At 34.8% G+C, this 25470-nt stretch overlaps 2 protein-coding genes across 3 annotated transcripts; one reads left to right on the forward strand and one right to left on the reverse strand.

The window, feature by feature from the left end:
* Positions 1–1213: 1213 nt before the first annotated feature.
* LOC112796079 (sister chromatid cohesion protein PDS5 homolog A) lies at positions 1214–16475 on the reverse strand. Of its 2 annotated transcripts, none has more exons than XM_025838354.3 (33): positions 15968–16475; positions 14017–14220; positions 13669–13850; positions 12884–13010; positions 12535–12753; positions 12188–12404; positions 11950–12095; positions 11706–11848; positions 10395–10544; positions 10265–10313; positions 9984–10175; positions 9118–9300; positions 8415–8569; positions 8213–8339; positions 7981–8130; positions 7836–7892; positions 7532–7668; positions 7279–7396; positions 6977–7111; positions 6685–6881; positions 5922–6078; positions 5686–5823; positions 4963–5034; positions 4281–4871; positions 4081–4188; positions 3819–3898; positions 3324–3375; positions 3150–3236; positions 3034–3071; positions 2747–2806; positions 2522–2670; positions 1933–2378; positions 1214–1841 (listed from the first exon to the last, which is right to left on the reverse strand). In XM_025838354.3, exons 1-33 carry the CDS (start codon positions 16058–16060, stop codon positions 1776–1778), a joined length of 5025 nt encoding a protein of 1674 aa, XP_025694139.1. In that variant the 5' UTR covers positions 16061–16475; the 3' UTR covers positions 1214–1775. The 2 variants fall into 2 exon arrangements, with proteins under 2 accessions (XP_025694139.1, XP_025694138.1); XM_025838353.3 differs by having other exon boundaries at positions 7279–7441; positions 15968–16428.
* Positions 16476–17462: 987 nt separating this feature from the next.
* Positions 17463–20549, forward strand: LOC112796080 (tRNA (guanine(9)-N1)-methyltransferase). The gene is made up of 3 exons (XM_025838355.3): positions 17463–18120; positions 19335–19694; positions 19999–20549. The coding sequence occupies exons 1-3, from the start codon at positions 17464–17466 to the stop codon at positions 20212–20214; spliced, it is 1233 nt and encodes a 410-aa protein (XP_025694140.2). The 5' UTR covers position 17463; the 3' UTR covers positions 20215–20549.
* Positions 20550–25470: the final 4921 nt, after the last annotated feature.

The following is a 25470-nucleotide window of genomic DNA, read 5'->3' on the forward strand; positions in this document are numbered from 1 at the left end:
ATTTTTATCAAACTTTAAGAGAAAAAAATATATTTTACCCTAATAATTATAATAATGCTCTAACAAAAGACAAATATAGCATGATGTAGATGTTTAAGAAACATTCTCCTTATTTAATTTGTTCTACGTATATTAAGATTCAGCCGCGTTCACAACAAATATTTGTTCTCTCTTTTGACTTGGCCTCACACGCTCTTATATGTTCTTGGACTTTATAATAACTTAACTGCATGCTGGATTTGCTTTTAAGGTTTCATAATTTTTCAAGGGTCTTCGCTAAAATATTAATTATCAATCAATTATCTTAAACATGAATGCCTTAATCTAAACACGTGTAAAACTGCTTTTATTTCAACGATCTTGATTTATATATTCCGCATATGAAGTTGAATCAGTACAAATATGCTATCTTGCTACCCAACCAACCAATTTTTTTTCTGGTAAGAAACCAACCAATCTTATAAACATCCAATAATATTACAAGCACATGGACTCTGAACATAAAGCCCGAGCAACCAATTATTATGTTAAGTTACAATTGCCTGACAAGAAAAAAAAAATCTTACAATTCACAAGATCTCTGAAAAAACCGACAAAGGAAAGAAAAAGTGGAATAGGGGGAACATTGAATTTGACTATTTGTAACATGTTTTAATAACTTGTAAAACACTGGGGATGGTAGGTTAGTGGTCATGTGATGAAACTTGATCATGTGGTTAAAAAGTAGCTAATCATGTCTGCACAAAAAAACCAGTCTCTTTCTTTTTTTCCAAGTTACATCAAGTGAAAAACCTCAAACTTATATATGGAAATGAAACAGATCAAATGTCATTTGAGTTACAGTTCATTAGTTAAAGGAAAAAAAATCAGTTTAAAAAAAAATCAGTTTAAATTCATATGCACTTAACTTTATGCAAAAGATGGGTGAATTTATAGGCTTTCATAAACTATAAATATTTGGTTCTTGTTTTTAATTTCTCATTATTCATTTTGAGTATCTTTTTCATTTTCAAAATTGTGAAGATAAAAAAAACTCAAGATGGAAAATGGATATAAAAACTTCATTGTTTACTTTTTTTTTTTCATTTTTCTTTATAAGATCCTAATTTCCAAAAATATCTTAAACACGAACACAATGTTACAACCAAAGAAGCCTCTAATAGTTCCAAAGATTCATAGAATACATTAACATGAAAATTCAAAGTCATAATCATGATAATGAAACTCATTTCAGTCCACATTTAAGAATTCAGAGAGGATGTTCACAAACCATAACCATGTGTAACACAACACCTTCAAGTTAATGGTAAGGTCATATTTTTCCATGGATGCTAGGACTAGAGAAGTATGAATAAGCAAATGATACAAGGAGTACAATTTATATCCCCACGTATAGCTGTACATGTTTTTCCCCACTAAATTAATTATGATGGAAGGATGAACAACACCCTCATGAATCATATGCTAAACCTATCACCTAAATCAACACAAGGTCATTTCGTAGAACACAATCCTAAAAATCCCTAAGTGCCGTCGTCAACGTTTTCTTTTACATCTTTTTAACTTCGCCGAAACGTGGGAATGACACCTATTATTGTACATTCTACAAAAGATGCTACAAGACATGATTGATAAGCACATCTATTTGTGAGTGAACACATATGGAAGTCATCATTCACAACATAGACATGTACTTCACTTTGAACAGATGACATGCTGTCCACAACTAATATTGCCGCAATCTACAGATGTTTGTGCTTCAGCAGCCAAACTGGTCATCGCTTCTTCACCGAGCTTTTCTTACTTGAGCTTTTCTTACCTGAGCATTGTTTCCATTTGCTCTGCATCAACCATTCTCAGCTATCAGCTTTGACAATGTACTATTTTTTAAAACAATAATTAAAAACCGAAAAAAAAAAGGGTATAAATTACCAGTGGCTCATCATCAGCAACCTCAGCAATTTTGGGGCTATGAGGAGTTGTCGACTCCACGTGTGATTTTTCAACGCCTTTGGGACTACTTTCCTCATTGTTGTCATTTTGATTCCCTTCAGAACCTGATTCCGCTTCTCCATTATCCTTCTCTCTTGTATCTCCACTTGATTTGCCTACATCTTGTTCTTTCGAACTGTTTTCTTCGGCATCATTTCGAGCTCCGAGAGGGGCAGTTTCTTCAGCATCTTCAGAATGCCTCTCACTATGATCATGCATCTCTTCATCTGACTCCTCCTTTTCTTCTTCTAATTTGTCCCTTTTACTTGAGCTCTTCCCTTTCTTAGGCCTCTTTCCATGCGAAGTCGATTTTACTTTCTTGGTAGACTTATTCTTTTTTATTTGATCAGAGTCAGACCCTTCAGCCTGTTCCCCTTCAGAACCATCTGTAGTGGAAAACTATTTAAAAACCTCACCAAAATAATAAGTAGAAGAAAAATATAAAGCATAGTTGTGCGACATCCAGCATGGCACAAGTCTTTTAAGAGAGACACACGTGGGAGCACACATATATTTTAAGACATATTACCGGAGTTTGCCTCAGCTTTGGATACCATGGTCTCTTCAGGATTTGATATCTCAGAACTCTCTTTGGCATCCTCTTGACGGAGATGGCCCTGTGATGCGCCTTTTTGTCCACGTTTTACATGTTTGGCAGGAGATTGTTTGCCATTAGCTCTACAAAATACAATGATACTAGTTAGCATAGAACAAATTAGCAAATGTAAGAAGGATCTCGTGCTCTTCCACTAACATTGTTTTGGTCGTTTTACTGGCTGAAACACTTGAACTTCTCTGTTTCTTCCCCATAGACCTACAAAAAATTCAAGGAATCAGCCCACAGAAGGAAAATGCTCATAATGGGGTACAAAATCATGTCAATAAAGCTAATAGTCCTATAACTCGCATCACACTTTAAGCAGGTTAACATTTATTGAAATTTTCCAGAGAGTATTGAGGAAATTTCATATTTTTTCTAAAGTGATATTTATTCATTCAAATTACTAGAAGTAAAAACTAATTTGTAGAGGGAATACTTACGCTTCAGGAGTAGAGAGAGTTTTCGAAGGCTTCATCTTCTGGAAAGAATATAAATATAAAACAAATCAGACTAAAACAATAGTTCAAAAAAAATATACTTGAGAGAGAGAAAGAACCTTAGTAGATTTGCGATCCTTGTCAATGAGCTCCCAGCGCTCCTTTTCTAAGCGTAGCACTTCTACATCTCCATCTTCATATAATATCTTACACGACATGCCACAGTACACGTGTCAGAAATGTTACAATTAGGCAGCAAAATACCTTTCATAATAATCAGAGCATGAGCTTACCACGTGCTTCTTCTTTGAAGGATCATATGACTTAATAGTTCCCTCGTAAAATCTGTGGAACAATAATAAAACAAAACCAGAACCTCAATTAAAAATATTATCAAAACAAGAGAAGGCATTAGGGATTTTAGAAATTTGTTCCTAGGGTTCATATAACATAGAAAGTGCATTTTAAGTATAAAGGGAACTTCATGACAACCACCCCCCAGTACCAAACAGAAACTAGCATCAGTTGATGCAAAACAAACGCAGTATTAAAAACTTCAAAAATATGCAAACTAAGAAAGGTATAGTCAATAGAAACATCTTTACCCTTCAGTTATCATTAGAAAATATGGTCAAAATGTTCAACATACTTTGGAAAAATAAATAGTTGTTCTTTGTCTTGTTTGTCCTTCATACAAACCAAATAGCATAAATTCATTTTTCCTACTTCTACAGCTAATCTCTTGATTTAAAAAGGGGAAAAAAGAACACTAAAAACAAAAGACTTACTCCTTATCTATTGGCCACCAAACTTTAATCCTGCAGCCAATTAGATTTTCAGCCTCACTATCATCTTCCTTCATTGTGCACTACCAACAAAAGAAGCAAAATCAAACTATTATCGAAGGAAAAAGACAAAAAACAAACATTATAGCATATATAATGGGCGTGTAGAATGTAGATATAAGATCTGCACATGGCATAGAGATGTTATTGACATCAAAAGTCAAAACCACCACAACATTGATTACATAGCTGCAGAAAGATTTACCTTGGTCAATCCTCCAATACTTTTTCTTTTAAGCTTTTTGGGAGACCCAATTGATGATTTGAGATTTTCATTTTCAACCTTGTCAGTTCTTTTTAAATCATCAAGACTCTGCAATAAAGAGAGAAAAATAATCAAAGTCTACAAAACTGATAAATTCTACCTCATACAATAATACATATCACTTGACAGTAAGATTTCACCTTGTCGTGCTCATCAAATTTGATGGCCTTGTCATTGTGATAGCTCTTAGAGGCCTTAGCTTTAGGTTTTATCGAGCGCTCACTGCTTTTGACCATTTTTTTTGGCAGAGCTTTGCTATCTGTATCAAGGCTGAGTTTTGCTTCCAAGTGTGGTTTCACTCTAGAGGACTCTTCCCCTGAAACTATTTGAGAAGCCTTTGATGTACTACTTGGTCTCAATTTACCATGAGTCAAAGAAGTTCGCCTACGTTTAGGCACTGGAACAGATGATGCTTCTTCAACTTTTCTCTTTCTAGCTATAAACTCTGGATCATTTTGCTCCTTCTTGCTCAAAGAATGTTCATGACCATTACTTGACTCAAAGTTAGTAGATATCCCCAAGTTATCTAAGTTAATTTCTCTGACCATATTTAAGATATCAATATCATTTTCAGCCTTCTTTGTTTCAGCCGGCACAGACTTCTTCTTGTTAACTTTTTTGACCTTGGTTCCCTTTGATTTTATGTTCTTCATTATTTTCCCCAGAGGCATTTCATTTCCATCTTTTTCACTGTCCTTTAAAGCATTGCCCTCAACTGACTGAGATGGAACCTGATACACCAAAAAGAATATTATCACACTGCTGAAGATATAAAGGCAACCCAAAGCTGATATTTGATTTTACCCTTTGCAGGAAACCTACCATTTCTAATTCAAGTGATTCAAAGTGAGTCATGGCACTTTCATCAGCCAACCAGGTTCTCACTTCACTTACCTGCCAGATGAAACAAACAGCTTTAACATCTTAATTAGAAGCGATCAAGATCCTAAATTTGTAAAATCTGCATATGTTAAGTTGAAGGCAAATCCATCTAAATTCCATGCTTAGAATGAAGCTTATACATAACTAACACATTCACACCCCCACCAAACAATAAGGCTGCATTTGTTTACAAGCACGAGACATTGAGACAGGGACACAATCGTGTTTGGCAAATGAGACGGACAGAAATATTGTGTCCAAAAACACTGAATTAGTGTATTTTGTGTCCATCCAAAAGGACACAGAGACACTAACAAGAGACACAACTTATTTTTCATTTTTTTTCATTATTCTTGTTAATTTTTCATAATTATATTTTTTATTATCATAATTTTTCCCCAAATTTTTTGAATGAAAGAAAAATGAGAATAAATTAAACTTTCATAATTTGTTCTAGTTTATCACCAAACAAAATACAAAAAACACTAATTTTTGTCTCTGTCTTTTGTGTCTTGTTCTCAATGTCTTGTCTTGTCTTGTCCTATTCTCAAAACCAAACACAGCCTAAGAAGATGCTATCACCATTTAATCAGAGCAAAATGGCTTCTTATAAATAAATTATACAATTGTCTATATAACTTAGCTGTTAGCAGAAGAGAATACCGTGTCATCTTCCTTCTCACGCATTTTGTATAGTATTGGAGGAAGAGAAATTGAAGGAGAAGACCCTTGTAAATCAACATCCTTCTGTACCAGTCGCTTAGTGATTGCTAACCCAAGGTCACATATGCCATGAGAATTCTGGTTATTCATGGATCATACACATGAGATTCTCTCCAATATGTTGTACAAAATTTTTCCTATGTCACTAATTTAATACACACAAAAAAAAAACCCACCTTTGACTTTGATGCATCAACTACATCTTCAGAGTGCTTGATATTCTGAAAAATAGATGTGATGGTAGATATGATTTCCTTCTCCCGGTTAGTAGTTAATTCTGATTTGACATCTTCATCTATTTGGACTAGCATTGATAGCACCAAATGCAACTGCCTGAAATTCATGGCAGAATACAAATTCCATAAGATTCAGCATTTTCAACATATTAAATACTTTGAACCCTAGCAGCAGCTAGAAATCTATAGGTATCAACTCAACATGCATTCCACCATAATGTTCAAAACATCACACCATCTATACTTGTGGAGAACAAACAAGTAAAACAGATATATCTAAGTTACAAACAAACAATAAAAATGCACGATAGCACAAGGACACTAATTTGGTTTGGACAGGGTAGATGTCTGACATGCATAAAGGAAAGCTTCTAAAAATGGCAGATGGCATGCATAATACCACTTATTCTGCAGAAAGCTGCTGATAAGAACTATTAAAAAAATATGAATTCACAAAAGCAGTATACATGACACCAACATTCAAAATGTACCAAAGTATACAGGACATTCAATCTGCAGGCCCTATACAGCTATGTGTGTGTGTGTGTGTGTGTGTGTGTGTGTGAGAGAGAGAGAGAGAGAGAGAGAGAGAGAGAGAGAGAGAGAGAGAGAGACTCCTTGAGGCCTCTAGTTTCAACCAGTTTCATAGAAAATTATCCAAATATGCATTCAACAGAGATGTCCTACATGGGCAACACAGTACCTGTATATGTTATCATAGGCTTCAACATCCTTGCACTCATCAACATTGGGACATGATATGCTAGCAAGTGCATGAACTAGGAATGGAAGGATGTATTCAGGGTATGTGGTCAAGGGATTTGCATCTGATTGAACAGAAAGCTGTCGTGCCTTTGCTTGTTGAAGCATTTGAATAATGTCAGCCAGGTTCAGCTTATCCTACATTTATGAGCAGAAGCCACCATAAGGACACCAATTGATCACAAAGCTAGGAACTGCAAACACAACAATGATTGAAGAAATAAGAAACTTACCTCTGAAAACTCCTCTGGCTTGGACTCAAATATGTTGAATACAAAGGCACAAGCATATTTGGCATCCAAAAGGTTGTCTTTTATATATTGATGAACTTTGCTTAAGAAAATGCTCCTAGCTTGAGGGAAGCCAATCTACAAGATCCAAAATTTGACAAAGAGCAGTTACTAGGTTGAAAAGAAACTTTGACAACATAATGTCTGCCTATACATATGAAAGCATTATCTTATTTTGCTATTAAATGTGGTGAATAAATTAGTAATACTTATGAAGCCATTATGCACAAGACGGAAGAAGTCACCTCTGACACCCTCAAAGTTAAGTGGAAAATATCAACAGGCATCTTATGATCCCAGAGCCTTGACAAACGAAGAACTGCCTTGGCAGCAGCAAGCTTCAAATGGGCTTTATCAACTGAACTGCAAGAGGACATATATGAAGGCATACTATGTAGCATCTGAACCCTACAAGTACAGTTGAACTGGAAAAGGAAATAAAAGAAGCCAAACTTCATATAAATTAACTTAAAATACAGCTTGGTAAAACTGTTATACCTGGACTGCAAGTCCTTTGATATTTCACCATAGGAAAGCATGTTTCTAAGGATATGCAGGAGACTATCAATACCAGAACGAACATGAGCATCTTTAACTGGCATGTAGCTCTTCACTATGGTTTTAATTCCATATATCTTCAGCAAAAGATAAAAAAATAAATAAATAAGGCAGGAAACATAAAAATAAAATAATTTGCCAACAAAAAGCAGCTACTTGGAATTTTTCAACTTAGGCATTTTGAGTATGCAAATGCTATTCATGGCATCAAAACAAATAGAATAGATTTGTTCTTCCTACCTACCTTCAACATACATAAATCACTTGTGTCATCCCATGAAGCTCTCGTGTAATCTTCTTTCTGAAACATTTGAAACATAAAAATAGGAATTAATTGCTTCCATGCTTATCCCATAAAGGAGAACATTGATAGAAATCATTAGTCTTACACTATCCTGTTTCAGTATCTTGTTTATTATAAACTCTTCAATTTCACTCTCTCTTGTTTCAAAAACAGGCATTGCAGTCTGTGCTATGCACCCCAGAGACTGTAGTACCGAAGGTAAATGAGTTTTCTCCTCCAGCATATCCACAAGCCTCTGCATATAAGACAAGAAAATTGAACAATCAGAGAGAAAAAAAATTGAAAATATTACAGTAAGTGAAGTAACTACACAAAACCTTGTAAAGAACAGAGAGAGATTTTAGGCCATCATCCTTTGTTATTGCAGCCAGGGCATGCACAGCATACTTGGCCTGTCTCCGGTTGCCTTCCAAACATAATCTCTCCAACATAAGATCGACAGAGCTGCATCAAAGAGGGAGGTAAGAAAATTATTCAAGGAAACAGATATAAAAACTTTAAAGAATTTAACAGTGCCACCTTGATGTAACTGCGAGTTGTTCACGAATAGTACCACCAGCCTTGGCTAAAACATTTGACACCCCCTCTTTGATCACATCATTATTATCCTTAAGTAAATTCACCAGCTCCTCCTCACTGCCACTAAAAAGAACTGGACTATAACGAGCAATTATCTGAATTCACAAAGTAAATTCAATTAGAAAGTAACATAAGGTGTTTCCAACACACACACTTCATGACAAAATTACAGTCATAACAGAGCTGTAAAAACTAATTTAAAATATACAACCCCACAGATTAGACATTGATAACTTTACTAGGGCTCTTCCTAACAACTTAAAAATAGAGAGGTATTGGCTCCATAATTATTCACACACCCATTACCACGTAAAATCAAATCTTAACACAAGGTATTATGGGAGTAAGGTTTCTCTGCGCTATATGTTTGAAAGGCTTAGAAGGTAAGGAGTGTGTTAAGAGATAGATTAAATTATTCATTGAGCCTCTAAAACCAAAGTTTTGGGATGATTTGGTACATTACAGGAAATGGCTTTGCAATTAGTGAAAGAAAAATAAACTAAAGGGTTGGGCCTTTTTAAAAACAAAGTCATTCTTTAAAAAAAATCAAGAAAGGAAAAAATATTCGCAACACACAGAAGTTACGAGTGCTTCCAATAACCAAATGCAATAATTTACTGCACCTAAAACATCATGTACTTACCACCAACATATTCATGCAGGATTGTATCCGTTGTTCATTCTCTGCAGCTTTATGTTTAACAATTTCTGAAAGAATAGCTTTGACATGCTCCTTGTTGAAAAGCAGATATGAGCATTGCACGTAGAATGTATCCAGAAATTCATAGAGCTGATGTTTCTCACCAAGTAATTTAAGCAGATCTTCCTGCATACAAAAGTTAATAAATAAATAACCAAAATTAGTAAAGGACACGCTACAAGCTGATAGATATAAACAATTTATGTATCTCTACCTAACAGCTTAAGCTTTTAGGAGAGATGGTTTCATGACATGATATTAAATCTTCTATTACCAAAAGATATAGAGTTTGATCCTTGTTGCCCACATTCTTCTAATTAAAGATAAAATTTCAGCATAAAGCATATATAAAAATATGTATAAATTCATGCTTCAAGTCTAAAAGAGACTCTTCCATGAGAACGCATGTTATATATATAACCATTTATGTGTCGCAATCCAAATTATAACGAGCCTTTTGTTCTAAAACTCTGAATCATAAACTGACTGCAAAATTTGGATGTTCAAATACTAGTTTCAAAGGCACCAAAAGGTTATTATTCTCTAGAACTATATTATTACAACCCATGTAGTTCATTAAGGGTGCATTTAAGATGTTCACGGTGGCATTCAAAAAGCATATCCAGAGAAACATCACTCACGCATATTGTATTAGCAAAAAGCTCTGACACTAGGTTAGCTATTAGCTTCAAAGATTTAGTTATCAATCTTGCATATTCACTTCAAAAATACAGTTCCATATAGCTTGCAACCATTATGTCCCAAATAAGTTATCCCAAAGTGCATCTATCAGATTCTGATTATATTACCTGGTATACACGGGTCTGATGGTAGCTAACATTTGGATCAACAAGATTCGTCAAAATTTTCCAGACATTCTCATCTTCTAATTGATCAAGAATCTGGAAATTCTCTTCAGCCTTTGCAGAGTCAGAAAAAGAACGGGACATTACTCGGAAACAGAATGCAATCTTTTTTTGGACTTCAGGATTGTCTTTATCCTGCATTAGGAAGATTATTTTTTCATCAATTAATTTTTTATCAAATTTCCTGTTGAAAATTCATCTTTCTAATTTCCAAAGCTACATACCTGACTCGTCTGCCTCATAGCAAGATACTTCTGCATCTCTTGCTGCAACCTGCCACCAAAGTTATATCATGCAGACTGGAAAACAGACACCAGAAGCATAAAAATCATCACAGAAATAAACCAAACTTACCTTTGTTTTTGTTCAAGTATCTTTTCAAGAGCCCTGACCTCTAACTTATCAAATTTAGAGAAAATCTCAATCCAACGTTTAACTACATCATTGGTTGAAAACTCTGATGGAAACAGAGACCCACTTAGAACAGATTCAATTACATCTGATCTGCAGAATGAAGTGAATAGAAGAAAAAATCAATAACTAAAATAGCTGTATCCGTAGGAAACAATTGTGCTATCTCTATATAAACATCACTAATGCATTGAATTCAATCAACTTGTATCAGTAAAGATTGTTGAAACTAGCAAGTTTTACCCAAGTTTAAGCAGCAGATTATGACATGGCAACATGCAAGTTTTGACCAAGTACAACAAGGACCTTTCAGGCTGACAAATTTTACAAAAAGAAGGGACAACCGAATTCAATAAAATTTTATAACTTCAATCGATAGTATACCAAGAAAAATTGGAAACATAGGAGGTTGGTTGTGGACATCTATTCTCATCCCACCAAGAGAAAGGCCCATGGAATTGGCCACCTTTTATTATACCAAGAGAAAAAGATCCATGACATAAGTGTACCATCAAAGCAAATAATATGGTCAGATTTCTTTCGTTCAGGTTTTCTTCCATCTGCCCTTAAGAACACTAATTATGCATGCCATTGAGGAGGTAGGTATCATTCAAATAACTTCTAACCACAATCTTAAAAAAAAAAATGAATCTAGGATCCTAGGATTTCCAATAATTGCTTAGTTGCTTGCTGCTGCTATTTCTGAACTCATGAATCAACTCGAGAAACGTTAGGCATGCTTAAGCCTCAAAGTCATAGCACAAATGGTTGCTTTCGCAATTACAACATGGCTGCCTTCCAAGTTCTTGGTAAATACCACATATTTGTAATTAGTTGGATAGTCACTTAAAATTCAACTATTTTATTATCTCAATATTCTCTTAAAAAAGGTTTATTCATAAAGAAAAAAGAATTGCTATACCAAAACTAAACAAATATTCATTATCTAAGATATACATAGCTCCCCCAGATTCACAATTAGTGGTTTCATTCCAAGTTCCAAACTCCTTTATCTGCTAAATTATAAGCACTTAATCTAATGTGTGTTTGTGATTCATATTTACGCAAATGTATCAATTTAATATGAATAAAGAAAAAGAATGGTCTGTCCTTACTTTATTGTCACGAAAAAGGTTACCACATCCTTTGTCGTCATATATCATACAAAAAAAAGGGATAACTTTTTCAAATGCCACCCAAATAATTGCAAAGAAGAGATAACAAAAATCTAGGGATGCTTCAACATCTTTTCACCTGAAATCTTTGTCATAGAAGCATGTAAGGATCTTCCCTGGAATCCAATCATATTCATTGAGATTAACTGTGTCGGAGCTTTTCTCACAACACACTTTATATATGTCAGCCAATCTTTCCAAGGTATACTTTTTAACAAGTAGCTGGAAATACAAAGAGAACCAAAGATTTAAGACACAGTTAACTGAAATCAGCAGAGTTAAGAGAGGGTACAAGAAAATGGCAGCTTTAGAGGCATCCATACAGATTTGTCACGAAGCCGTTCTGCAACAAGTTTTAATGTTTCAAGAGGAACAGCATTTGGTGCATGACATGCCACATCGCAGATAACAGCCACAACTTGCTTTCTAACATTTTCATCCAAATCCAGCATCCGGTCACAAAGGGAAGCTAAGAATTCAAAAACCCATACAAATTAGAAATACAGTAAAAGAATAAGAAGCTGGAACTTTTATATCTTCATATTTGTTTAATGCACTCACAGAATATTGCAGGTGCTTCAGCCCTAAAAGGATTTGACAGCAAGGAGCTCTTTACATGCTTAATGATAGACATGCGAACCCCAAAATCTCTATCAGTCAACCTTTTCAAAAATTCAGAAAATACAGGCTGAAATATTTCAGGAATGGAAGATCCAGGAAGAGCAATTATATCGCCAACCATGTTCACTGCTTTCATACGAGTTTCCAGCTCATCCGTCTGCAAATTTCCACACTAGAAATAAGGACCCAGGCCTCGAATTTGTAATTATATTTAAGACAATAATTATGATAAACTCGTATGTTGTGATAACATCAAGCATTAGGAAAGTCACTATGTCATGAGTTACCATTAGCTCTCCTGTTATGTATGGAAGAACTCCAGATAGGACCTCAGGAGCACAGCAATAGAGATCATAGAGAACTGCATGGTATTGAACTTGATTGTTCACCAGCTTGCTATCTCCTGACATTAGGGATAAGAAAAATTGTTTAATGCTAGGTTCCAGTTTTCCCACACATTGCTGAATGACATCCATAGAAAGCTTCCTTGCAGCATCCGTAACATCCTGGAAATAAAAATCTGTGAGAATCATGTTTCTCATATCATATTGGATGTAAAAAGCATGATACTCATTCACTGGGGGCATAAGCATCTTCTTCAAAGAAGGGGAAAGTGTATAAGAAAAAAGCACTTACTCCTTTTTCACGGCCTATTGTAGATAAAAGAATTGATAAAAGATCCTCGTGGATGTCCTCACTCTCTTCTAAGAGAACAACCATTATCATTTGCATGGACGACAGAACACTTTCTGGATGATCATCTCTGAGTGCAAAACAAAACATTCAAGCACAATTCATTAATCCAAAATAGGGTCGAAGACCTAAAATTGGCTTAACTCTAAGCTCAGTGACCAACATTATAATTAACTATTCAAAATTGATATCACATAGAAGTATTTACTCAGTGATATGATTTGATAAATCAAATATACAAGTATTAGACACAAAAAACAACTGGCAAAACAAAGATGAAATAATAAAACAATCAGTATTAAATTAAGTACTCGAATTTCGTATTATGCTTAGGATTTTGGTGTGCATAATAATATGTCAAGCACCACCCTGCAATATGGAAAATGAAATTTTAAGAAAAATAAAACCATGGGACAAGACAGGATGGGCAGGGAGGAATAAAATGAGAGATGTTTCATAGTTTATGCAGAATTAAAATGTTTGACACTCCATTCTAAAAATATCATTTCCAAGCAAACAAATATGTATAGTTCATAGTTTTATTATTTACACATAGTTTTAATTAATTTATCACCGAACATAGGATCCAAAACCAATATCAACCAACAAAATATCAAGTTTGCAATCACAGAAACATATAGCAAAAGCTTTTGGGGGGAAATATTACTTGCAACACAAGAAAATGGCTTAAACCACTAACTAGCTAAAATTTTTATTCACATACTAACCTAGCAACCGCAAAGAAAATTCTGAACATTTCGTTCACTAGATCATCACATTCAAGATCCAACATTACAACACACGATCTATATTTTGCAAGAGTATCCAACATAGCAACTCTCCGGCCAAAAGATGGACCATCAGTATCACTTAGACCACTAAAAGTGCTCACGATCAACTGAAAGATGTCCTGCAAAGCAATTTAACAAAAATTAAAATGAAGGACATTATGTTCCCAGCTAAAATCTCTGTTCTTATATTTTTGGCAGAAATAATAGGTTAAAAATCACACTTTTAATGTTATGTAAAAAAGGAAATCTAATTTGCAGAACCAGATTAATGTAAACAAAAGGCACCTTTAGCACGTCATCACTGTAAGGAGCCTCAGGTGCAGTGATCCGAGTTATCTCACAGAGACATGTTGCAACTAGAAGCTTAACATCCTGATCTTCATGCTTCAGTAGTTCAGGCTTAACAATTGCATTAAAAAAGGGCTTCATTGACTCCAGTTTTGAAGCTGATGGTGATTGATCTAACTCTGTAAGGCATCCTGCCGCTTGCTGCGGATGGAAAAACATTTTGTTGAGTGGACAAGGGAGCGGGGGAAGTTGGCAGGTGCCACAATAAATCGATTTTCACTTAAAATGAAAATGTTCACATGCCTTGAATAGAAAGATTAAAATAAAAAGTTACTTTTAAATACTGGACTACATTGTGGTGCACACGTCCTCAAGATTATAGCCTTTATAGGGTTAAAGACTAGATTTCATTGTTAGGCATAAACCTATGTTTTTCTTTTCTTTTTTCCAAAGAACAATCACTATGAAGTAGAAGAGTGCAAACTCAAAACAGTTGTGCTACCAACTACTATGAAGTTCATAGTAGGTTTACATAGAAAGAAGGAATTTTCCACAAAATGAATACAATAACAACCACCAAGCTTTGTCACACTAAGTGGGGTTGGCTAAATGGATGAAACTATGCCAATGAATCTTATGATAAACCATATTATAACTTTTCAAGGTCTCTCTCTATCACTAATTATTCAGGAGTATTTTCTACAAAAGCACACACAGTTATTAGCACTGCACATCTTATGATTAAAAAGTTCATCCATAATCAAAAGACCAAAAATCTATTTAACAAACTACTGCCAAAAGACTAATTCAGTATGTCCACATTACCAATTTATACAGACCTGTCTAAGCTTAATCCAAGTCCTCATTAAAAATTCAATATTTCTTTCTTAAATTTATCCCTTCATCTTGTTGATTATTCAATCAACAAGAATATTAGCCATTGAGATTGGACACCTACATTATTAGTCACTGTCCATTTGGTTACAGAATAACAGCATGAGGTATTGAGCCAACTCAGCAACTAGATTGCTAGATCCTCAAAATTTTCGGAGAATATACTTGGCACTGAAAAAATTGAAGACATAAAAGCTTAAAGTACTTCCTAAAAGAAAGGAAAATTTCATTATCACTTAAGTTTTGGGCATCATACTGGTGTATAGGTATCATATTCGGTCAAGAAGCTAGGTACTATAGAGTATACTTTAACATTAATAGTGGTAGTGTGGTACAAATAATCTGACCAATCATTTCAACTCTTGAGGACACTTCTGCAAGTGTAATCCCACATCTTTCCAAGTCTTTTCCTTGGAACAAAAGCTATCTCTCTTAATCAATCTCATAGTATCCAAACTTAAGCAAGCTAACCTTTCAACCTCAAATGTGTTCGAAAATTGAAAGGGAACCCTAATTCTTCCAGGCATGCACACTGTACCTAATACAATTAAGTGTAACTCAGCTAGAGCACAAGTTAACACTATTATTGAACTCAACTAGAGCACAAGATGACACCTTTATAATCTAGCATGTACAAATCTTACGTACCACTACATGACCATACATTCACATATTAACCTAACTCAAAGGGAATCTCCACAAACTAGCTTCACCTAACCCAAACCCTCACCTCCAAAAGAGCAAATCTGTTAATTGCACTCCTGAATTGCCAAATCCTCACCAACACAATTCAAATCCGCAATTAGAAAACCCCACACACACAACAAGTATACAACTTTGGTGCATCAAAATAGTGGTAGAAGCCCCCAAATTAAGGATTTGAGCTAAATTAAACAATTCCCAGTACACAAATCAGCTAAACTCGATGCAGGCAAAAAAAAATCGTCCATCGTTATAGCTCAGCAACGGAAATAACTAACCCAACCCCCCCAAAACCAAAGCAAACAAGCACAGAGTTGAAAATTTCATGAGAATTGGGGGAAGGAAGAAGCACCTCGAGGAGGGTGAGGAGAGAGTCGTCGTCGGAAGGAAGAGATTCGAGCTTGGATCCCAGCTCCTTGAGCTGAAGGTGAGGCTTCTGAGCCATGCTATGTTGTTCTTCTTCTTCTTCCCTGCGGTCAACAAAACGGCGTCGTTTATGTGTTGAAGTGCCGCAGCGTTTGCGTGTTGAGTTCAATTCATGTGGAGGGGTTTTCAACGGAGAAGAGAGGGAGAGTGAAAAAAATAGCAGAAGAGGGTTTCGTTTCGTTTCTGTGTTTTTTTTTTTCCCTTTGTTATTATTTGTGTGTGCGAGAGAGTGTGTGAGTGTGCGTCTATCTTGTTGTGTCACGAAGCTAGATGCGTTCGGAATCCTAATCCAAATCTATGCCAATTCATTTTCAATTTTCACTTCCTCTTCTTTCAAAACTTATTCACCCCCCTTTCAAACTACACTCTTACTTTCTATTTTCTTTCTTCCCTTTTCCCCCTTTTTCCTCTAATTTAGTAATTTCACTCGATCCAAAAATATCGGTTTTTTTTTTGGACGTGAAAATATCGGTTAATTAGCTTTGTATCGGTTAATATATCAAAATTAAACTTCATATATAACATAAAGAATTTCAAAAAAAATCAAATTGTTTGTTATTAGTTTTTACAAAAATATTTTTTGTATATAAAAAATTAACTATATATTAGTCACAAAATCAATTATTAAAAAATCAACTATTATCATTTAAGTATATTTGTATTTAAAATATTATATACAAATAATTATTTTGTGACTATTTTTTAGCATAGTATGATTGATTTTTTTATTTCTAGTATTAGTTTTATTTTGTTTAATTTTTTCTCTAAAATTAAAAATTAAAAAGTTGGTTTAAGTTAAGTTTTTATTATCACAAATAATCTTACTTATCATCTTATTTTCTTATTTATATTATTGAATATTTATTTTGATAAAAAATGAAAAGAAAACTTATAAATACATTGAATTATATATTATTACATTTTACCTGATACTTGGACCTTCGAAATATAATATTGGAGGGAGATGTCAAAAAAGAAAAAAAATATATCTACAGTTGTCTTGAAAGTGAGACATAGTTTAATTGTAATGTATATTTGTCATTTAGCTTGATGGTTTTGGAGATTTAAATGTTGTCTTGTTTTGTTCCTAATTATTGCAAATTTGCAATAAAGTAGCTTATTCCCTACCCAAATATATTACTAGACGTCTAGAACATTGGGCTTCAATAATAACTTGTATAAGAAAAAAGTTTTTTATTGAAAAAAAAAACTTAAGATAATCTAATAATTAATTCACTAATTTACTTAAATAAATATTAAAAATTTAAATTATATCTTATGCTTACAGCATCTCACCAGTAAATATCGGCATGACGAAATAAGAAAAAAAAACTTTTCATAAAATTGTTTATTAATATTATTATTAAAGGGACAAAAATTATATAAATAGAAGGGAAAGACAGTATTGGGAACCTTTATAACATGGAAATATTTTTGCATTTGCCGCTAACATGGAAACATTTTAGCGCTCTTGAAAATAAAAGTCGCCACATACGAATTTACCAAATTAGACATGGCACTGAGTTAGTATTACGAATCAGCCCTAAACACTCTCCCAAAACCCAACACCAACACCACACCGCAAACCACAAATCCCTAACTATAACAATGCCGGAGTCGGAGGAGCCACGCGCCGCCGACGGAGACGGCGAGGCCACCGTACAAACGGAGGAGCCGTACCTGAATGACGAAAATGCCCCCGAGAAACCTCTGGTTTCTGAGGCAGGTGCTCCTCCTCTGTCGAAGAATGCGCAGAAGAAGTTAGCGAAGATGCAGAGGTGGGAGGCGAGGAAGGCGGAGAAGAAGGCGCAGGCGAAGGAGCAGAGGAAGATGGAGGTGGAGAGGAAGCGGAGGGAGTGGGAGGAGAGGCTGGCGGCGATGGCGACGGAGGAGGAGAAGGAGAAGCTGTTGGAGTCGCGGAGGAGCCTCCGCAAGGAGAGGATGGAGCAGAGGTCGAGAGAGAAGGATGAGAAGAGAGAGAGACTTTGTGGAGCCAGGGAGAATGGCCAAAACGTCGTCGTTGACCTCGAGTTCGCTCACCTCATGAACCCTAACGAAATCCACAGCCTCGTTCAACAGGTTCCTTCATTGTTATTGCTATAATGCTATTGCTGTTTTTCATTGTTTAATTTTCTTTGTTAATTCTCGTTTTTTTTAATACAAAGGAGTGAACTTTTCTGTATTCAAATTAAGCTGATACTGGAGGATATTATACTAAAGTCACGTAATCTGATGTTTGGATATTAGTAGACTCAATCACTCAACACTATTGAATGTTGTGAAATGTGCTAGTAAGTGCCCTGTAAACATGTGTATTGTGTAGGTATTCAGTATTCTTCAAGTTGAAAGCATTAGCCCAAAAAAAGAAGATAAAATTGCAGCTTTTTGTAATGATCATTGCAGCTTTTTGTAATGATCATTGCAGCTTTTTGTAATGATCAAGTGAGGTTGAAGTCCCATTGAGAAAATTGATCAAATGAGGGATACAAAAGAATTTCGTAGTGTGCAAGGTTTAGGAGAATGAGAAGGAGCACTTTACTTTTTCTTAATCTTATATCCAATTAGAGTTTGTTTGAATGTCATTAAGTTGTTAGAAAAAGATTTTTTTTTTTTCAGTGTGTTTGGCAAAATTTTAGTGGTAAAAGTAAAAATAATAGAAAAAACAAAAAATTATTTTCTTTTAGAAGTTATAATTTTCATTTTGTTAAAAGATCTTTTTTTACTTTAAAAAAAAGATGCTTTTTAACAAAAGAAAATTACTTTTATATTGTTGTATCCAAACATAATTGTTACTTTGTTAGGTAAAAAGAAACTTTTACAATAGATATCTAAACATGAAATTATTTTTATTTTTCTAAAAGATCTTTCAAAAAAAAATCACTTGAAAAAAGATTTCTTTGTAAAAGTTCATCCAAACAAGCCCTTGGTATTTCAACTTTGTGCTGTATTTCTGTAGCTAGTGTAGTGTGTATGTATAAAATTAGAGCATGGGACATACATAGAAAGTTCATCAGAAAATATAGGTGGCAATAGCATTAGATAGCATAAATAGTACTGTCTATTTAACCATCTGTGAATCAATAAGCACCCATTTGTTGGCAGAAATTTTGGTTTGCTTTCGTTTTTCATAAAATTATAGGCCTTGCCAAACTAAAAAGGGAAAGAAAAGAAAATTGATTGCAGCTTATTCTGGATTTTCACCTCCAACTAACGTTAATCTTTCCTAACTAGTCACCAAAAAGAAGAATCTTTCCTAACTACTAGAATTACCTTTGTTGCCATTGAACCTACAGATAATGTATTGCTATGCAGTGAATGGGAGGTGCTCTTCCCCTGCCCATCTTTGGCTGACTGGGTGCAGTGGAGAGATGGATGACCAATTACAAAGGATCCCTGGATTTGATAAGTGGATAATTGAGAAGGAAGCAAAATCCTACATCGAAGCCTTGCAAGATCGTAAGGAAAATTTGGTATATCTCACTGCAGATTCAGACAATGTTCTTGAAGAACTTGATCTGAAGAAGATATATATTATTGGTGGTTTAGTGGATAGGAATCGGTGGAAGGGGATAACCATGAAGAAAGCAGAAGAACAAGGAATCCAAACAGCTAAGCTCCCAATTGGAAATTTCATGAAGATGACTAGTTCTCAGGTATTATTCATCTTTAGCACTCATTGCTTTTTCTGTCAGAAATTGAATGCAAGTACTATGTAAATTCTGATTTTGACCCTTCTTCCAGCAATAAAGCATGAAATTTCCATAATGAAATCTTTGCACGTCTTATTGTTATTGTACCATCTGCAATTCTGATTTTGGTGTATTTGCTTTGCACGTTATGGTTATTACATCCTCGAGTGCTTGTTCAACTGATATCTGACAAGTGATTTCACATTTGGCCTCCACTTAAAGTAATGTAAGTTTCTGATGTAGTATAACTTTATTGTTTTATTTTCAGGTTCTTACTGTGAATCAAGTGTTGGAAATACTACTGAAGTTCCTGGAGACAAGGGATTGGAAAACATCTTTCTTTGCCGTTATCCCTCAAAGGAAAAGATGTCAAGGTGATGCAGAAGAAAATGCAGAAGCAGAAGATACATTAGAAGATGACCAAAAGGATGATGAAAAGGCAAGTAAAAAGAAATGTGTTGAGGAGGAACCTTGTAATTGTTAGAAATTTAGAATCATCACCAGCTTAGAGTATCTCACCATATCTGTTCCGGTCATTGCACGGAGTGGTACCTCTTGCAAGTTGAATCTAACATATAAATACACAATTCATATCAGTGTTTTCACTTTTCACTGCCTTCAATTCTGACATAATGAATTAGCATAATTTTTTGTATTTTATTTTCTTTTTGACAAAATTGTTGCTGGATGCTGCATCAAGAGTGATATCCATGATGTACTTTGAAGAAACCTACCTCCCTGATGACTATTGAACTCAGGACTGTTCTTGGCTTTTGGATAATTGGATTCATTTCCAGTAGTTGTCAATTATGATGGAAATGAGTGACTGGATCATCTACCTTTGAACTGTATTGTTTGATTCAGCACTCAATTCTTTCTATGACTGAACCTTTTTATCATCTACCTTATTTTTCTACAAAATAAGGTTGACTGAAAACTCAAAGTAAGAATTTATTGTATCCGGCTAAATAATGTTTTAATATTATTATTACAAATGTGATAATAAATATATATTTATCGGAGATGCTACACATCTATGTAACCATGTAACTAAGTTGGCCCAATACCAAAAAAAACCCAATATCATTAAATGAAACGTGGAATACACGCACCCAACACACACGAAATCGCTCTTGTCCAACGCTTCTTCTTCTTCTCATGCGCTTCTTCTTCTCATGCGTGTCTTCTTCTTCGCCTTCTTTGCGTTCCTCCTTCTCCTTTTTCGCGTTCCTTCTTCTTTACGTGTTTTCTCCTTATCGTCATTTTTTTATTGTTGTTGCTGCTGTATTTTTTGTTTTTTCCTCCTTCTCTCTCTGGTGAAGAAGCAATAGAAAGTGAGGAAGAAGAGTTTTGAACAGTGCAGAATGAACGAACACAATACTCATGGTGAACCGAATATAGTACTCATGGTGAATCGAACACAATACAATTGTATAGTACTGAGTGAACGAAACATAATTCATTATATAAAATCAAATTCAAACAACTTTCTGCAGAATAAACCGAACACAGTACTCATGGTGAAACAATTGTATAGTATTGAGTGAACGAAACATAATCCATTATATAAAATCAAATTCAAATAACTCTGCCTACAATTTACATATTATCAATTCAATTCAATTCAGTACTCCACCGTCCATTTAATTCAATTCAAATTAGCAATTGCATTCCATTCAATTCGATTCAAAATTGAATAATCCAAACTTTGACAGTTTTATTCATTTCAGAAGAGTAATCCAAATCGCTCTCCTGTTTACCAAAAAATTATGAACCCCTAAACACTGAACCCTAAATCCTAAACCCTAAATCCTGAACACTAAAACCAGAACCCTGAACACTGAACCCTGTACCCGTAAACTCTAAATCCCTAAAACCCTAAAACCTAAACCCTAAACCCTAAATCCTAAACCCGAACCCTAAACTCTGAACTCTGAACTCTGAACCCTGAACGCTAAACCATAAACCCCTAAAACCCTGAACCCTGAATCCTGAACCCTAAACCCTAGACCCCTAAACTCTAAACCCTCAACCATGAACACGGTGAACCGAAATTAATACACGAGGCGAACCAAAAGTTTGAAACACATTGAACCCCTGTACACTGAACCCTGAACCTATAGACCCTAAACCTTAAAACCCTAAACCATGAAACCCAATTGTCATTCTTTTGTTGTTGTTGCTGCTGTATTTTTTTGTCTTTTTCTCCTTCTCCCTCTGGTGAAGAAGCAGTAGAAGGTGAGAAAGAAGAGTTTTGAATAGTGCAGAATGACAGTACTCATGGTGAACCGAACACAATACAATTGTATAGTATTGAGTGAACGAAACATAATTTATTATATAAAATCAAATTCAAATAGCTTTCTGCAGAATGAACCAAACACAGTACTCATGGTAAAACAATTGTATAGTACTGAGTGAACGAAACATAATCCATTATATAAAGTCAAATTCAAATAACTCTACCTACAATTTACATATTATCAATTCAATTCAATTCAATTCAGTACACCTCCGTCCATTTAATTCAATTCAAATTAGCAATTGTATTCCATTCAATTCGATTCAAAATTGAATAATCCAAACTTTGTCAGTTTGATTTGTTTCAGAAGAGTAATCTAAATCGCTCTCCTGATTTGAAGTTGAGTCATTTATTGTTTCGATTCAGAAGTGCAGATCGAAGAAGAAAACGAAGAAGAATAGGAAGAAGATAAATGCAACCAGATCGAAATAAGAAAATGAGAAGATGAACGCGACCAGAGGAGAACGACGAAGGCAATGCAGATTAATAAGAAAGAACGCAAACAATTGCAGTGGAAGGATTACGTTGAGCAAAGTTTTAGGTTGCAGCACGTTATATGTAGCGCGTGTATGATAAACGAGTGAGGGGTGGGGGACGCGCATGTGGAGGAAATTACTTGGTTAACAACTATGTAAAAAATATATGGATGCAGAATTTTTTTAATATATTTATTTGTTCCCTTACTGTTATATTGCTATGCCTAGATATCATGTCTGCTAAGCAATTTGAATTAGTTGAGTAGTCAACTACCTCGTTCGCTTAAACAAATGTAAAGAGTTTGAAAAAAATATCATATATCATGTCAGCATAATTCTATTTTGTGTGTGCATTTTATCATAAATCGCTGATGGAAAATATTTGTTTTTGTATTATTATGTTAGTAATTTGTGTTAGAAAAGTATTGAAAATTAAAATTCAAAATTACTTTAAGGATATATTTACAGATCATATCAGAAGTCATAAAGACTTATCCAACTCAAATAAATCATGAGACAAAAGCAAATTAATTGACAGGCACTACTACTTATGTGCATAGTAATATATATATATATATAAAAAGTCACAAAAAATGCAATATTATAAACTAGTTATACATTTGTTATTGTTATTTATTGGATTTTTTTTAAATAAATAAAATAAATATTAAAATTAAATAAATAAACGCCTTTGGATTTTTCACGTGAGGAGTAAATACTCTTTCATCTTACTCTGCTAGAGTGTTTTCCAAAACAGAATTCTTGTGCTGTTTAGGTCAATGTTTAATTTTTGTCAATTTCTTTCTTTAATTCTTTCTTTATGCCCTTTTTTATTCCTTTCTCTTAATTCGCCATGAGAGTTCTTTCATAGAATTGTCGCGGTTTGCGAAGACTCCGAACAATTCATTATCTTAAAGGGATGTGTCAATCCCACTCGCCCGAGATTGTGTTTCTATGTGAAACAAAAAACCAATCTCGTCTGGTGGAAAATAAATTGAGATCTTGTCATTTTACGGAATGGAAGATTGTTAGTTTGACGGGTACAGTTGGTGGATTGGTTTTAGCATGGAAGGAGGGCACAAACAGTTGAGATTCTTGCTGAAAAAGAGTTTTTCATAGCTGTCAAGGTAACTGATCATGCTTTGAACTGTTCTTAGGGGGCTTATTAGGGTACATTTAAATAGCTTGAATGGGATTCGGTCTACCCAATATACATAACTTTTCTCTTTTGTACAACGTTTCTTTGGAAAAGTTGTAATTATAGGTGATTTTAATGCTATAGTGAGTCTCGATGAGAATGAAGGAGGGGGGTTAAAATCAGCTTCATCTATTTCTGAATTTGTGAATTTTGTTGATGGTGGTGGACTAAAGGACTTGGGTATGATTGGAAGAAGGTTCACCAGGACTAATAGGCGACGAGGGCAGGACCAGATCAGGGAGCGGCTTGACCGTGCATTTACAAACGGTGAGTGGATGGATTATTTTCCATCAGCCTCGCTGTCTCGCCTCCTAGAAAACGGTTCAGATCATGCGCCTATCCTTCTTGATACAAATCCAGTCATGAAAAAATCTAATCGGAGGTTTAAGTTTTAGGAGAGATGGTGTGATTTAGAAGGAATTCAAGTAATTATCACTGAAGCTTGGAAGGAATGGGTGGATGACTCAGCAATATTTGTTTTGGCTCAAAAATTGAAGCATTGTATGCACCGTATTGTTCGATGGCAGTAACAGAACAAATCTAATTCGAAGAAGGACATTAGTGAACTCACATCTCAGCTTAAAATTCTCAGAGAAGAGGATATTATAGGGGAGAACAGGTTGAAGCCTTGGAAAATAAACTTGAGGATGCTTGCATTAGAAAGGAAAGCTATTGGAGGGAGAAATCTCGTGTAAAGTGGCTAAAAGAAGGGGACAGAAATATAAGTTTCTTTCACCAATCATTCCAATCTAAAATTCAGAGAAATAAAAATTGAAAACTGAAAAAGAATGATGGTACGTATGCTACCACCCGTGAGAAAATTGCACAAGTATCTGAAACATACTTCAAGGATATCTTCACATCGATTAACCAAGCTAATCCGGCACATGCATTCGAAGATTTTGAAACCAAAGTTTCAGCAACCATGAACAGAAAATTAACTAGACCGGTTAGTTTTGATGAGGTAAAACGTGCGGGCTTTAGTGTTCACTCCTAGATCGCCCCTAGTGATGATGGATTTACGGCTAAATTCTTTCAGTTCTACTGGAGTTTAGTAGGGGAGGATGTTTTTAAGGCTGTCCGCAGTTTTTTTGTTAGTGGTAGACTACTAAAGAGCTTCAACCATACACAAATCCGTCTCATTCCTAAGATTTCTGATGCAAAGGATATGACACAGATTAGACCCATCAGCCTTTCCTCAGTTGTGTATAAGATTATTTCTAAAGTACTAGTCCATCGGCTACAGAAATTTATGACTTTGCTAATCAGCCCTAATCAAAGTGCCTTCATTAAAGGTAGATTGATTTCAGACAATGTCCTAGTCACTCATGAATGTATGCACTATCTAAAGACAAAGAAGAGGGGCCTATCGAGGGAAATGGCTGTTGAATTGGATATGAGCAAAGCCTATGATTGTGTTGGCATTTTCTTTAGTTTATTTTGGAGAAGCTGAGATTTGAATCTAGGTGAATTGGTTGGATACAGAAGGTGGTGACTATAGTTTCTTACTCTGTCATTGTTGAAGGTCAACCTTTTGATTTTTTTAAACCAAATAGAGGTATCTGTCAAGGAAACCTTCTATCTCCCTACCTTTTTCTTTTCTGTGCAGAAGGATTATTCTTTTTTGCTAAATAAGGCAGAGCAAAACGATCTCATTGATCTCATTGAAGGTATTCAGATCAACCAAAGATGTCCTACTGTTAATCATTTATTGTTTGCGGATGACTCAATCCTCTTTTGCAAAGTGTCAAAAAATAGTTGTGA

The sequence above is a fragment of the Arachis hypogaea genome, chromosome 4 (genome assembly GCF_003086295.3).
Source record: "Arachis hypogaea cultivar Tifrunner chromosome 4, arahy.Tifrunner.gnm2.J5K5, whole genome shotgun sequence".
Classification (NCBI taxonomy): domain Eukaryota; kingdom Viridiplantae; phylum Streptophyta; class Magnoliopsida; order Fabales; family Fabaceae; genus Arachis; species Arachis hypogaea.